Source organism: Oncorhynchus masou, unplaced genomic scaffold (assembly GCF_036934945.1).
Source record: "Oncorhynchus masou masou isolate Uvic2021 unplaced genomic scaffold, UVic_Omas_1.1 unplaced_scaffold_1059, whole genome shotgun sequence".
In the NCBI taxonomy this organism is placed as follows: domain Eukaryota; kingdom Metazoa; phylum Chordata; class Actinopteri; order Salmoniformes; family Salmonidae; genus Oncorhynchus; species Oncorhynchus masou.
Window position 1 is genome coordinate 129,470 of NW_027000298.1, and position 12,500 is coordinate 141,969.

The following is a 12,500-nucleotide window of genomic DNA, read 5'->3' on the forward strand; positions in this document are numbered from 1 at the left end:
AAAGGTGTAATACAATTTAGCTCTGATACCGAGGATGTGTCCCAAATTACACCTCTATTCCCCATCTAGGGCACTCCCTTTGGACGAGGGATACCAGGGCCCTTAGGTCTCTGGTCTCTGGTCAAAAGGAGTGTACTTTAAAGGGAATAAGTTGCCATTTGGGAATCATCCTGAACTGGACAGAAAAGACAGTGTATTTGTGTAAACATGAGATAGTTATTGCAGTGTGTTCCAAGCCAACAGACACCCTGACGCCACACACAACCCTGCACAAACACGCCACAGAACCAACACCCCAACAAACCAACACCACAAACACCTAACCACACACACAAACCAACACCACACACACAAACCAACACCACACACACACCACACACCACGAACCAAACCACACACACAAACCAACACCACACACACACCTAACCACACACACGAAACCAACACACACACACCTTTGTAGCAGAGGTTGTCCTTGCATCGTCCCTCCATAGCTGGGGGGGCAGGCAGAGCAGGGGGTGCCGTGTTTATAGGGTGCATGACCCCACCAGTTACCCCTGAGGTGACAGGTCAGAGGTCAAGGGTTAGTAGGACATAGGAGACAAGTCTGTTGTGTCTTCCTTTATTTATCTCCTATCCTCTCCCCTTCCCTGACCTCTCATCTCCACTCCTCTCCTCTTCTCCTCTCTTCAACTTCATCTCTTTAAACCCTAACTAACCCATCGAGTCAGGTGTAACCCTGACTAACCCATTGAGTAGGGAGTAACCCCTAACTAACCCATCGAGTAGGGAGTAACCCCTAACTAACCCATCGAGTCAGGTGTAACCCCTAACTAACCCATTGAGTCAGATGTAACCCCTAACTAACCCATCGAGTAGGGAGTAACCCCTAACTAACCCATCGAGTCAAGTGTAACCCCTACCTAACCCATTGAGTAGGGAGTAACCCCTAACTAACCTGTAGAGTCAGGTTTAACCCCTAACTAACCCATCGAGTCAGGTTTAACCCCTACCTACCCCATTGAGTCAGGTGTAACCCCTACCTAACCCATTGAGTCAGGTGTAACCCCTATCTAACCCATTGAGTCAGGTTTAACCCCTACCTAACCCATTGAGTCAGGTGTAACCCCTAACTAACCCATTGAGTCAGGTTTAACCCCTACCTACCCCATTGAGTCAGGTGTAACCCCTACCTAACCCATTGAGTCAGGTGTAACCCCTAACTAACCCATTGAGTCAGGTTTAACACCTATCTAACCCATTGAGTCAGGTGTAACCCCTAACTAACCCATTGAGTCAGGTGTAACCCCTACCTAACCCATTGAGTCAGGTGTAACCCCTAACTAACCCATTGAGTCAGGTTTAACACCTACCTAACCCATTGAGTCAGGTTTAACCCCTATCTAACCCATTGAGTCAGGTTTAACCCCTACCTAACCCATTGAGTCAGGAGTAACCCCTAACTAACCCATTGAGTCAGGTTTAACACCTATCTAACCCATTGAGTCAGGTGTAGCCCCTAACTAACCCATTGAGTCAGGTTTAACACCTATCTAACCCATTGAGTCAGGTTTAACCCCTAACTAACCCATTGAGTCAGGTTTAACCCCTATCTAACCCATTGAGTCAGGTTTAACCCCCTATCTAACCCATTGAGTCAGGTGTAACCCCTAACTAACCCATTGAGTCAGGTTTAACCCCTATCTAACCCATTGAGTCAGGAGTAACCCCTATCTAACCCATTGAGTCAGGTGTAACCCCTATCTAACCCATTGAGTCAGGTGTAACCCCTAACTAACCCATTGAGTCAGGTTTAACCCTATCTAACCCATTGAGTCAGGTGTAACCCTATCTAAGGGTCTTACTTGGGTGAGTAGTTGCAGACCAGGTAAACAGCTTTAGCCAAGTTCTGACCCCACACGTTCATGTTGTAGCAAATGTTGATGGCACAGCCTATCCTGCACTGGTGGCCCACACCAACTACACACACACACACACACACACACACACACACACACACACACACACACACACACACACACACACACACACACACACACACACACACACACACACACACACACACACACACACACACACACACACACACACAGAGAGAGATCAGATGGCGCCCGATAAACATGTTAGCCTTGTTAAGTTAATAATGAGTTACAAGTTTTTAAAATGGTATGTTTCCCCCTATTTTCTGACTTTTGGTTTGATCTGCTGCCTACCTGTGTGTAGTGTGTGCAGACCGGGCCGGAACATCTAAAGGGGCAGTAGGGGTCACATTCCTGGGGGTAAGGGAAGGAATAGTCCTTCACCTCATCATACCACACATGGGAAGTAGGGGGCGGGCCTGGACACAGACATACACTGATACATGTAACTTTACAAGGACAGGATTATGTTTCAAATGGGGCCCATTCCCTATGTAGTGCACTACTTTAGACCAGAGCACTATGGCACCTTATTCCCTATATAGTGCACTATTAGACCAGAGCCCCCTTATTTACAGTGCACTACTTTAGACCAGAACCCTATGGGGTGCACTACTTAAACCAGAAATGGGACCCTATTCCCTATGTAGTGCACTACTTTAGACCAGAGCCCTATTCCCTATGCACTACTTAGATCAGCACCCTATTCCCTATATAGTGCACTACTTTAAACCAGAGCCCTATGGGACCCTATTCCCTATGTAGTGCACTGCTTTAGTGACTTTAGATCAGAGCCATATGGGACCCTATTCCCTATATAGTGCATTACTTTAGGCCAGAGCCCTATGGGGACCTATTCCCTATATAGTGCACTACTTTAGACCAGAGACATATTCCCTATATAGTGCACTACTTTAGATCAGAGACCTATGGGGCCCTATTCCCTATATAGTGCACTACTTTAGATCAGAGCCCTATGGGACCCTATTCCCTATATAGTGCACTACTTTAGATCAGAGCCCTATGGGACCCTATTCCCTATATAGTGCACTACTTTAGGCCAGAGCCCTATGGGACCCTATTCCCTATATAGTGCACTACTTTAGACCAGAGACCTATTCCCTATATAGTGCACTACTTTAGATCAGAGACCTATGGGACCCTATTCCCTATATAGTGCACTACTTTAGATCAGAGCCCTATGGGGCCCTATTCCCTATATAGTGCACTACTTTAGATCAGAGCCATGGGGCCCTATTCCCTATATAGTGCACTACTTTAGACCAGAACCCTATGACACCCTATTCCCTATATAGTGCACTACTTTAGACTAGAGCCCTATGGAACCCTATTCCCTATAGAGTGCACTACTTTAGACCAGAGCCCTATGGCACCCTATTCCCTATATAGTGCACTACTATAGACCAGAGCCCTATGGCACCCTATTCCCTATATAGTGCACTACTTTAGACCAGAGCCCTATGGCACCCTATTCCCTATATAGTGCACTACTTTAGACCAGAGCCCTATGGCACCCTATTCCCTATATAGTGCACTACTTTAGACCAGAGCCCTATGGCACCTATTCCCCTATATAGTGCACTACTTTAGACCAGAGCCCTATGGCACCCTATTCCCTATATAGTGCACTACTTTAGACCAGAGCCCTATGGCACCCTATTCCCTATAGTGCACTACTTTAGACCAGAGCCCTATAGCACCCTATTCCCTATATAGTGCACAACTTTAGCCCAGAGCCCTATGGCACCCTATTCCCTATATAGTGCACAACTTTAGCCCAGAGCCCTATGGCACTATTCCCTATATAGTGCACTACTTTTAGACCAGAACCCTATGACACCCTATTCCCCCTATATAGTGCAATTACTTTTGACCAGAGCACTATGACACCCTATTCCCTATATAGTGCACTACTTTAGACCAGAGCCCTATGGCACCCATTCCCTATATAGTGCACTACTTTAGACCAGAGCCCTATGGCCAGGGCCAATAGTAAATAAGGTGCCATTTGGAACGTTCAGAGTTCTCACAGATATGCAATGGTTTTGTGTTTCATTACTCAATACAAACATACAATATAATATACTGAAAATATGTCTTTATGGGGATGCAATGTTGTTGCTGCGTTGTCACATGCGAATACAGCAAAAATCAATGTCATGTTTCATTTGTTCACCGATCAATCAATGAATCATTCAACCATGTCCCTGTTTACCATCCCCAGTGCGCTCCCAGGTTCTGTCCTATCTGGGAGCAGACCAGCCGGACCGTGTTCCCAAAGACAAGTCTCAGCCCACTCCTCGGCCGTACGCTCCTAACTCTGTGTCCCACTCCTGCAGAGAGAGAGAGAGAGAGAGACAAGACAGGACACCGTTTACACAGGAAGCCCAGTTCTGATCTGCTTTCCACTAATTGGTTCTTTGACCAATCACATCAGATCTTTTCACATCAGATCTTTTTCAGAGTTGATCTGATTGGTCAAATGTGAAAAATAAGATCATGAAATGAGTTTTAACACATCATTTGCGGACAACACTCCACAGAGTACACTGATGACAACAGGACTATACACCACAGAGTACACTGATGACACCAGGACTATACTCCACAGAATACACTGATGACACCATATTTATACTCCACAGAGTACAATGATGACAACATAGCTATACTCTACAGAGAATACTGGATGACAACATTCATTCTTCAGAGTACTGTATACTAGAGGTCGACCGATTCATTGGAATGACCGATTCATTCCCAAAGATCGGAAAGCTGCCGCGGTCATCCCCCTCTTCAAATGGGGTGACACTCTAGACCCAAACTTCTACAGACCTATATCTATCCTACCCTGTCGTTCTAGGGTCTTCAAAAGCCAAGTTAACAAACAGATTACTGACCATTTCGAATCTCACCGTACCCTTCCACTATGCAATCTGGTTTCAGAGCTGGTCATGGGTGCACCACAGCCAAGCTCAAGGTCCTAAACGATATCTTAACCGCCATCGATAAGATACATTACTGTGTATCACCAAGGCTTTTGGATCTGTCAATCACCACATTCTTATTGGCAGACTCGACAGCCTTGGTATCTCAAATGACTGCCTCGCCTGGTTCACCAACTACTTCTCTGACAGAGTTCAGTGTGTCAAATCGGAGGGCCTGTTGTCCAGACCTCTGGCCGTCTCTATGGGGGTGCCACAGGGTTCAATTCTCGGGCCGACTCTCTTTTCTGTATACATCAATGATGTTGCTCTTGCTGCTGGTGATTCTCTGATCCTCCTCTACGCAGACGTCACCATTCTGTACCATTCGCTACACACTCGCATTAACATCTGCTAACCATGTGTATGTGACAAATAAAATCTGATTTGACCATTCTGTATACTTCTGGCCACTCCTTGGACACTGTGTTAACTAACCTCCAGACGAGCTTCAATGCCATACAACTCTCCTTCCGTGGCCTCCAACTGCTCTTACATGCAAGTAAAACTAAATGCATGCTATTCAATTGATCACTGCCCGCACCTGCTCGCCCATCCAGCATCACTACTCTGGACGGTTCTGACTTAGAATACGTGGACAACTACAAATACCTGGGTGTCTGGTTAGACTGTAAACTCTCCTTCCAGACTCTCATTAAGCATCTCTAATCCAAAATGAAATCTAGAAAAGGCTTCCTATATCGCAACAAAGCATCCTTCACTCATGCTGCTAAACATGCCTCGTAAAACTGCCCATCCTACCGATCCTCGACTTCGGTGATGTCATTTACAAAATAGCCTCCAATACCCTACTCAACAAACTGGATGCAGTCTATCACAGTGCCATCCGTTTTGTCACCAAAGCCCCATACACTACCCACCATTGCGACCTGTACGCTCGTTGGCTGGCCCTTCCTTCATACTCGTCGCCAAACCCACTGGCTACAGGTTATCTACAAGTCTCTGCTAGGTAAAGCCCCGCCTTATCTCAGCTCACTGGTCACCATAGCAGCACCCACTCGTAGCATGCGCCCCAGCAGGTATATTTCATTGTTCACTCCCAAAGCCAATTCCTCCTTTGGTCGTCTTTCCTTCCAGTTCTCTGCTGCCCCATGACTGGAATGAATTGCAAAAATCTCTGAAGCTGGAGACTCACATCTCCCTCACGCTTTAAGTAACAGCTGTTAGAGCAGCTTACAGATCACTGCACCTGTACATAGCCCATCTGTAAACAGCCCATCTACCTACCTCATCCCCATACTGGTATTTATTTATTTATTTTGCTCCTTTGCACCCCAGTATCTCTACCTGCACATTCATCTTCTGCCGATCTACCATTCCAGTGTTTAATTGCTATATTGTAATTACTTCGCCACCATGGCCTATTTATTCCCTTAACTCAATAAAATGCAAATTAATTACTTAAAAATCATACCATGTGATTTTCTGGATTTTTGTTTTGATTCGTCTCTCACAGTTGAAGTGCACCTATGATAAAAATTACAGACCTCTACACGCTTTGTAAGTAGGAAAACCTGCAAAATCGGCAGTGTATCAAAAACTTGTTCTCCCCACTGTATGTATGTATAGATATATATAGATATATGTATTGAGAGAGATGAGACTAAACCCAGGAGTGTTTTCCCTATTGATTGAGGTTTTTAAAAATTGCAAATGTGAAGCAGGCTGTTATCCCTTTAAGCAATGCCTTCCTTCTAGAGTTGGGACTAGAGAGGGGACTAGAGAGGGACTAGAGGAGGAGACTAGAGAGGAGACAAAGAGAGGGTTGAAGAGAGGGTTGTAGAGAGGGTTGTAGAGAGGGGTCTAGAGAGAGGGACTAGAGAGGAGACTAGAGAGGAGACAAGAGAGGGTTGTAGAGAGGGGTCTAGAGAGGGTACTAGAGAGGGGACTAGATAGGGGTCTAGAGAGGGGTCTTGAGAGGGTTGTAGAGGGGTCTAGGAGAGGGGACTAGAGAGGTTACTATAGAGGGGTCTAGAGAGGGGTCCTAGAGGGGACTAGAGAGGGGTCTAGAGAGGGGACTAGAGAGGGGACTAGAGAGGGTACTATAGAGGGGTCTAGAGAGGGGTCTAGAGAGGGGACTAGAGAGGAGACAAGAGAGGGGTCTAGAGAGGGGTCTAGAGATGGGACTAGAGAGGGGACTAGATAGGGGTCTAGAGACGGGTCTAGAGAGGGGACTAGAGAGGGGACTAGAGAGGGACTAGAGAAGGGACTAGAGAGGGGTCTAGAGAGGAGACAAGAGAGGAGACAAGAGAGGGTACTAGAGAGGGGACTAGAGAAGGGACGAGAGAGGGGACTAGAGAGGGGACTAGAGAAGGGACTAGACAGGGGACTAGAGAGGGGTCTAGAGAGGGGACTAGAGAGGGGTCTAGAGAGGGGTCTAGAGAGGGGACTAGAGAGTGTACTATAGAGGGGTCTAGAGAGGAGACAAGACAGGAGACAAGAGAGGGGACTAGAGAGGGGACTAGAGAAGGGACTAGAGAGGGGACTAGAGAGGGGACTAGAGAAGGGACTAGAGAGGGGACTAGAGAGGGGACTAGAGAAGGGACTAGAGAGCGGACTAGAGAAGGGGCTAGCGATTGGTCTCAGCTCAACTCTCTTTCAGTTTGCCCTTTTCTCCTCTGTTCTGCGTTATGAAATGCAAGTCTAGTCTGGTCAGAAGCCAAAAATATCAGGTTCCATTTCTGGGGTTTTGTGGGGGACTGTAGAAAACAGGTGATCATCTAACTGCGACATTGACCTACATTCTGGCTACTTCCACAATGTATTTTTAAACACATGGAGTTGTAATTATTTTAGAGTATATGCGTTACTTCAAACGCACACCGTTACTTTCACCTTGAGTGTGGGACACCCAGTCCTGACATTTGTCGAAATTTGAGTGTGTGTTTGTGTGTATGTGTGTGCATGTGCGTGTGTGTGTGTGTGTGTGTGTGTGTGCATGTGTGTGTGTGTGTGTGCTTATTTTTGTGTGTGTGTAAATCTGGCTGAAGGTTTCAGAGCTTAAACATTTCACATATTCAGCTCTGGAAGTCCCACAGCACAGCCATCACTAACCCTTACTGTAAATCTACACCAATACCAGCCATCACTAACCCCTACTATAAATCTACTCCAATACCAGCCATCACTAACCCTTACTGTAAATCTACACCAATACCAGCCATCACTAACCCCTACTGTAAATCTACACCAATACCAGCCATCACTAACCCCTACTGTATATCTACACCAATACCAGCCATCACTAACCCTTACCCCGACTGTAAATATACTCCAATACCAGCCATCACTAACCCTTACTGTAAATCTACACCAATACCAGCCATCACTAACCCCTACTGTAAATCTACACCAATACCAGCCATCACTAACCCATACTGTAAATCTACTCCAATACCAGCCATCACTAACCCCTACTATAAATCTACACCAATACCAGCCATCACTAACCCTTACCCCTATTGTAAATCTACACCAATACCAGCCATCACTAACCCCTACTGTAAATCTATTCCAATACCAGCCATCACTAACCCTTACTGTATATCTACTCCAATACCAGCCATCACTTACCCTTACTATAAATCTACAACAATACCAGCCATCACTAACCCTACTGTAAATCTACACCAATACCAGCCATCACTAACCCCTACTGTAAATCTACACCAATACCAGCCATCACTAACCCATACTGTAAATCTACACCAATACCAGCCATCACTAACCCATACTGTAAATCTACTCCAATACCAGCCATCACTAACCCCTACTATAAATCTACACCAATACCAGCCATCACTAACCCTTACCCCTATTGTAAATCTACACCAATACCAGCCATCACTAACCCCTACTGTAAATCTATTCCAATACCAGCCATCACTAACCCTTACTGTATATCTACTCCAATACCAGCCATCACTTACCCTTACTATAAATCTACAACAATACCAGCCATCACTAACCCCTACTGTAAATCTACACCAATACCAGCCATCACTAACCCCTACTGTAAATCTACACCAATACCAGCCATCACTAACCCATACTGTAAATCTACACAAATAGCAGCCATCACTAACCCTTACTATAAATCTACACCAATACCAGCCATCACTAACCCTTACCCTTACTGTAAATCTACACCAATACCAGCCATCGCTAACCCCTACTGTAAATCTACTCCCAATAACAGCCATCACTAACCCCTACTGTAACTCTACTCCAATACCAGCCATCACTAACCCTGACCTGTACTGTAAATCTACACCAATACCAGCCATCACTAACCCCTACTGTAAATCTATTCCAATACCAGCCATCACTAACCCTTACTGTATATCTACTCCAATACCAGCCAGCACTTACCCTTACTATAAATCTACAACAATCCCAGCCATCACTAACCCCTACTGTAAATCTACACCAATAACAGCCATAACTAACCCCTACTGTAAATCTACACCAATACCAGCCATCACTAAACCTTACTGTAAATCTACACCAATACCAGCCATCACTAACCCTACCCCTACTGTAAATCTACTCCAATACCAGCCATCACTAACCCTTACTGTAAATCTACACCAATACCAGCAATCACTAACCCCTACTGTAAATCTACACCAATAGCAGCCATCACTAACCCCTACTGTAAATCCACTCCAATACCAGCCATCACTAACCCCTACTGTAAATCTACTCCAATACCAGCCATCACTTACCCTTACCCCTACTATAAATCTACTCCAATACCAGCCATCACTAACCCTTACTGTAAATCTGCACCAATACCAGCCATCACTAACCCCTACTGTAAATCTACACCAATACCAGCCATCACTAACCCCTACTGTAAATCTACACCAATACCAGCCATCACTAACCCTTACTGTAAATCTACACCAATACCAGCCATAACTAACCCCTACTGTAAATCTACTCCAATACCAGCCATCACTAACCCTGACCTGTACTGTAAATCTACACCAATACCAGCCATCACTAACCCCTACTGCAAATCTACTCCAATACCAGCCATCACTAACCCTTACTGTAAATCCACACCAATACCAGCCATCACGAACCCTTACTGTAAATCTACACCAATACCAGCCATCACTAACCCTTACCCCTACTGTAAATCTACTCCAATACCAGCCATCACTAACCCTAACTGTAAATCTACACCAATACCAGCCATCACTAACCCCTACTGTAACTCTACTGCAATACCAGCCATCACTAACCCCTAATGTAAATCTACTCCAATACCAGCCATCACTAACCCTTACTGTAAATCTACTCCAATACCAGCCATCACTAACCCTGACCAGTACTGTAAATCTACACCAATAGCAGCCATCACTAACCCCTACTGTAAATCTACTCCAATACCAGCCATCACTAACCCTTACTGTATATCTACTCCAATACCAGCCATCACTTACCCTTACTATAAATCTACAACAATCCCAGCCATCACTAACCCCTACTGTAAATCTACACCAATACCAGCCATAACTAACCCCTACTGTAAATCTACACCAATACCAGCCATCACTAAACCTTACTGTAAATCTACACCAATACCAGCCATCACTACCCCTTACCCCTACTGTAAATCTACACCAATACCAGCCATCACTAACCCCTACTGTAAATCTACACCAATAGCAGCCATCACTAACCCCTACTGTAAATCTACACCAATGCCAGCCATCACTAACCCCTACTGTAAATCTACACCAATACCAGCCATCACTAACCCTGACCTCTACTGTAAATCTACACCAATACCAGTATCACTAACTCCTACCGTAAATCTACTCCAATACCAGCCATCACTTACCCTTACAGTACAGGTCAGGGTTAGTGATGGCTGGTATTGGAGTAAATTTAAATCTACACCAATACCAGCCATCACTATCCCTTACTGTAAATCTACACCAATACCAGCCATCACTAACCCTGACCTGTACTGTAAATCTACACCAGTACCAGCCATCACTAACCCCTACTGTAAATCTACTCCAATACCAGCCATCACTAACCCCTACTGTAAATCTACTCCAATACCAGCCATCACTAACCCTGACCTGTACTGTAAATCTACACCAATACCAGCCATCACTAACCCTTACTGTAAATCTACACCAATACCAGCCATCACTAACCCTGACCTGTACTGTAAATCTACACCAATACCAGCCATCACTAACCCCTACTGTAAATCTACTCCAATACCAGCCATCACTAACCCCCTACTGTAAATCTACTCCAATACCGGCCATCACTAACCCTGACCTGTACTGTAAATCTACACCAATCCCAGCCATCACCATCCCTTACTGTAAATCTACACCAATAACAGGGTTTAAAATATACCCCACTCCTTCCCTCAATCACATCTCCCCAGAAACAACCTCTGTTCTCCACATTAGTCCTGAGTGTAACACCTGCCCAGCAACAGTAACTACCAGGATGTCTGCTGGGGCTGGATTAACTCTGTTACATAGCAGAAAGTTGAAGACTTATATATATATATATATATATACACTATTTATGACCAGAGCTCATACCATTTGGGACGCAGACCCAAGAGTTGACAATGACAAAACGATGAGAAGAGATGAGATGGGAAGAGAGGAGTACACATTACACAGTAACACATTAACACAGTAACACATTACACAGTTACACATTAACACAGTAACACAGTACACATTACACATTACACAGTAACACAGTAACACAGTAACACATTACACAGTAACACAGTAACACAGTACACAGTAACACATTAACACAGTAACACAGTAACACAGTAACACAGTAACACATTAAACAGTAACACAGTAACACAGTAGCACATTACACAGTAACACAGTACACATTACACAGTAAGACATTAACACAGTAACACATTACACAGTAACACAGTAACACAGTAACACAGTAACACAGTAACACATTACACAGTAACACAGTAACACAGTACACAGTAACACATTAACACAGTAACACAGTAACACAGTAACACAGTAACACATTAAACAGTAAACACAGTAACACAGTAGCACATTACACAGTAACACAGTAACACAGTAACACATTAACACATTAACACATTACACAGTAACACATTACACAGTAACACAGTAACATATTACACAGTAACACAGTAACACATTACACATTACACATTACACAGTTACACATTACACAGTAACACATTAACACATTACACAGTAACACAGTAACACAGTAACACAGTAACACATTACACAGTAACACAGTAACACATTACACAGTAACACATTAACACAGTAACACAGTAACACAGTAACACATTACACAGTAACACAGTAACACAGTAACACAGTAACACATTCCACATTAACACAGTAACAAAGTAACACATTAACACATTACACCGTAACACATTACACATTACACAGTAACACAGTAACACAGTAACACAGTAACACATTACACAGTAACACAGTAACACATTAACACATTACACCGT

At 44.4% G+C, this 12,500-nt stretch overlaps 1 protein-coding gene across 1 annotated transcript in view; it reads right to left on the minus strand.

Moving 5' to 3' along the window:
* Window positions 1–4,181: 4,181 nt before the first annotated feature.
* The window catches only part of LOC135528929 (cysteine-rich secretory protein LCCL domain-containing 1-like), a 37,614-nt gene continuing 29,295 nt past the window's right edge, over window positions 4,182–12,500 (minus strand). The window contains exon 3 of the mRNA XM_064957925.1: window positions 4,182–4,294. Within this exon, the coding sequence (XP_064813997.1) occupies window positions 4,250–4,294 (45 nt within the window). The 3' untranslated portion in view covers window positions 4,182–4,249. The remainder of the gene's footprint in view (window positions 4,295–12,500) is intronic.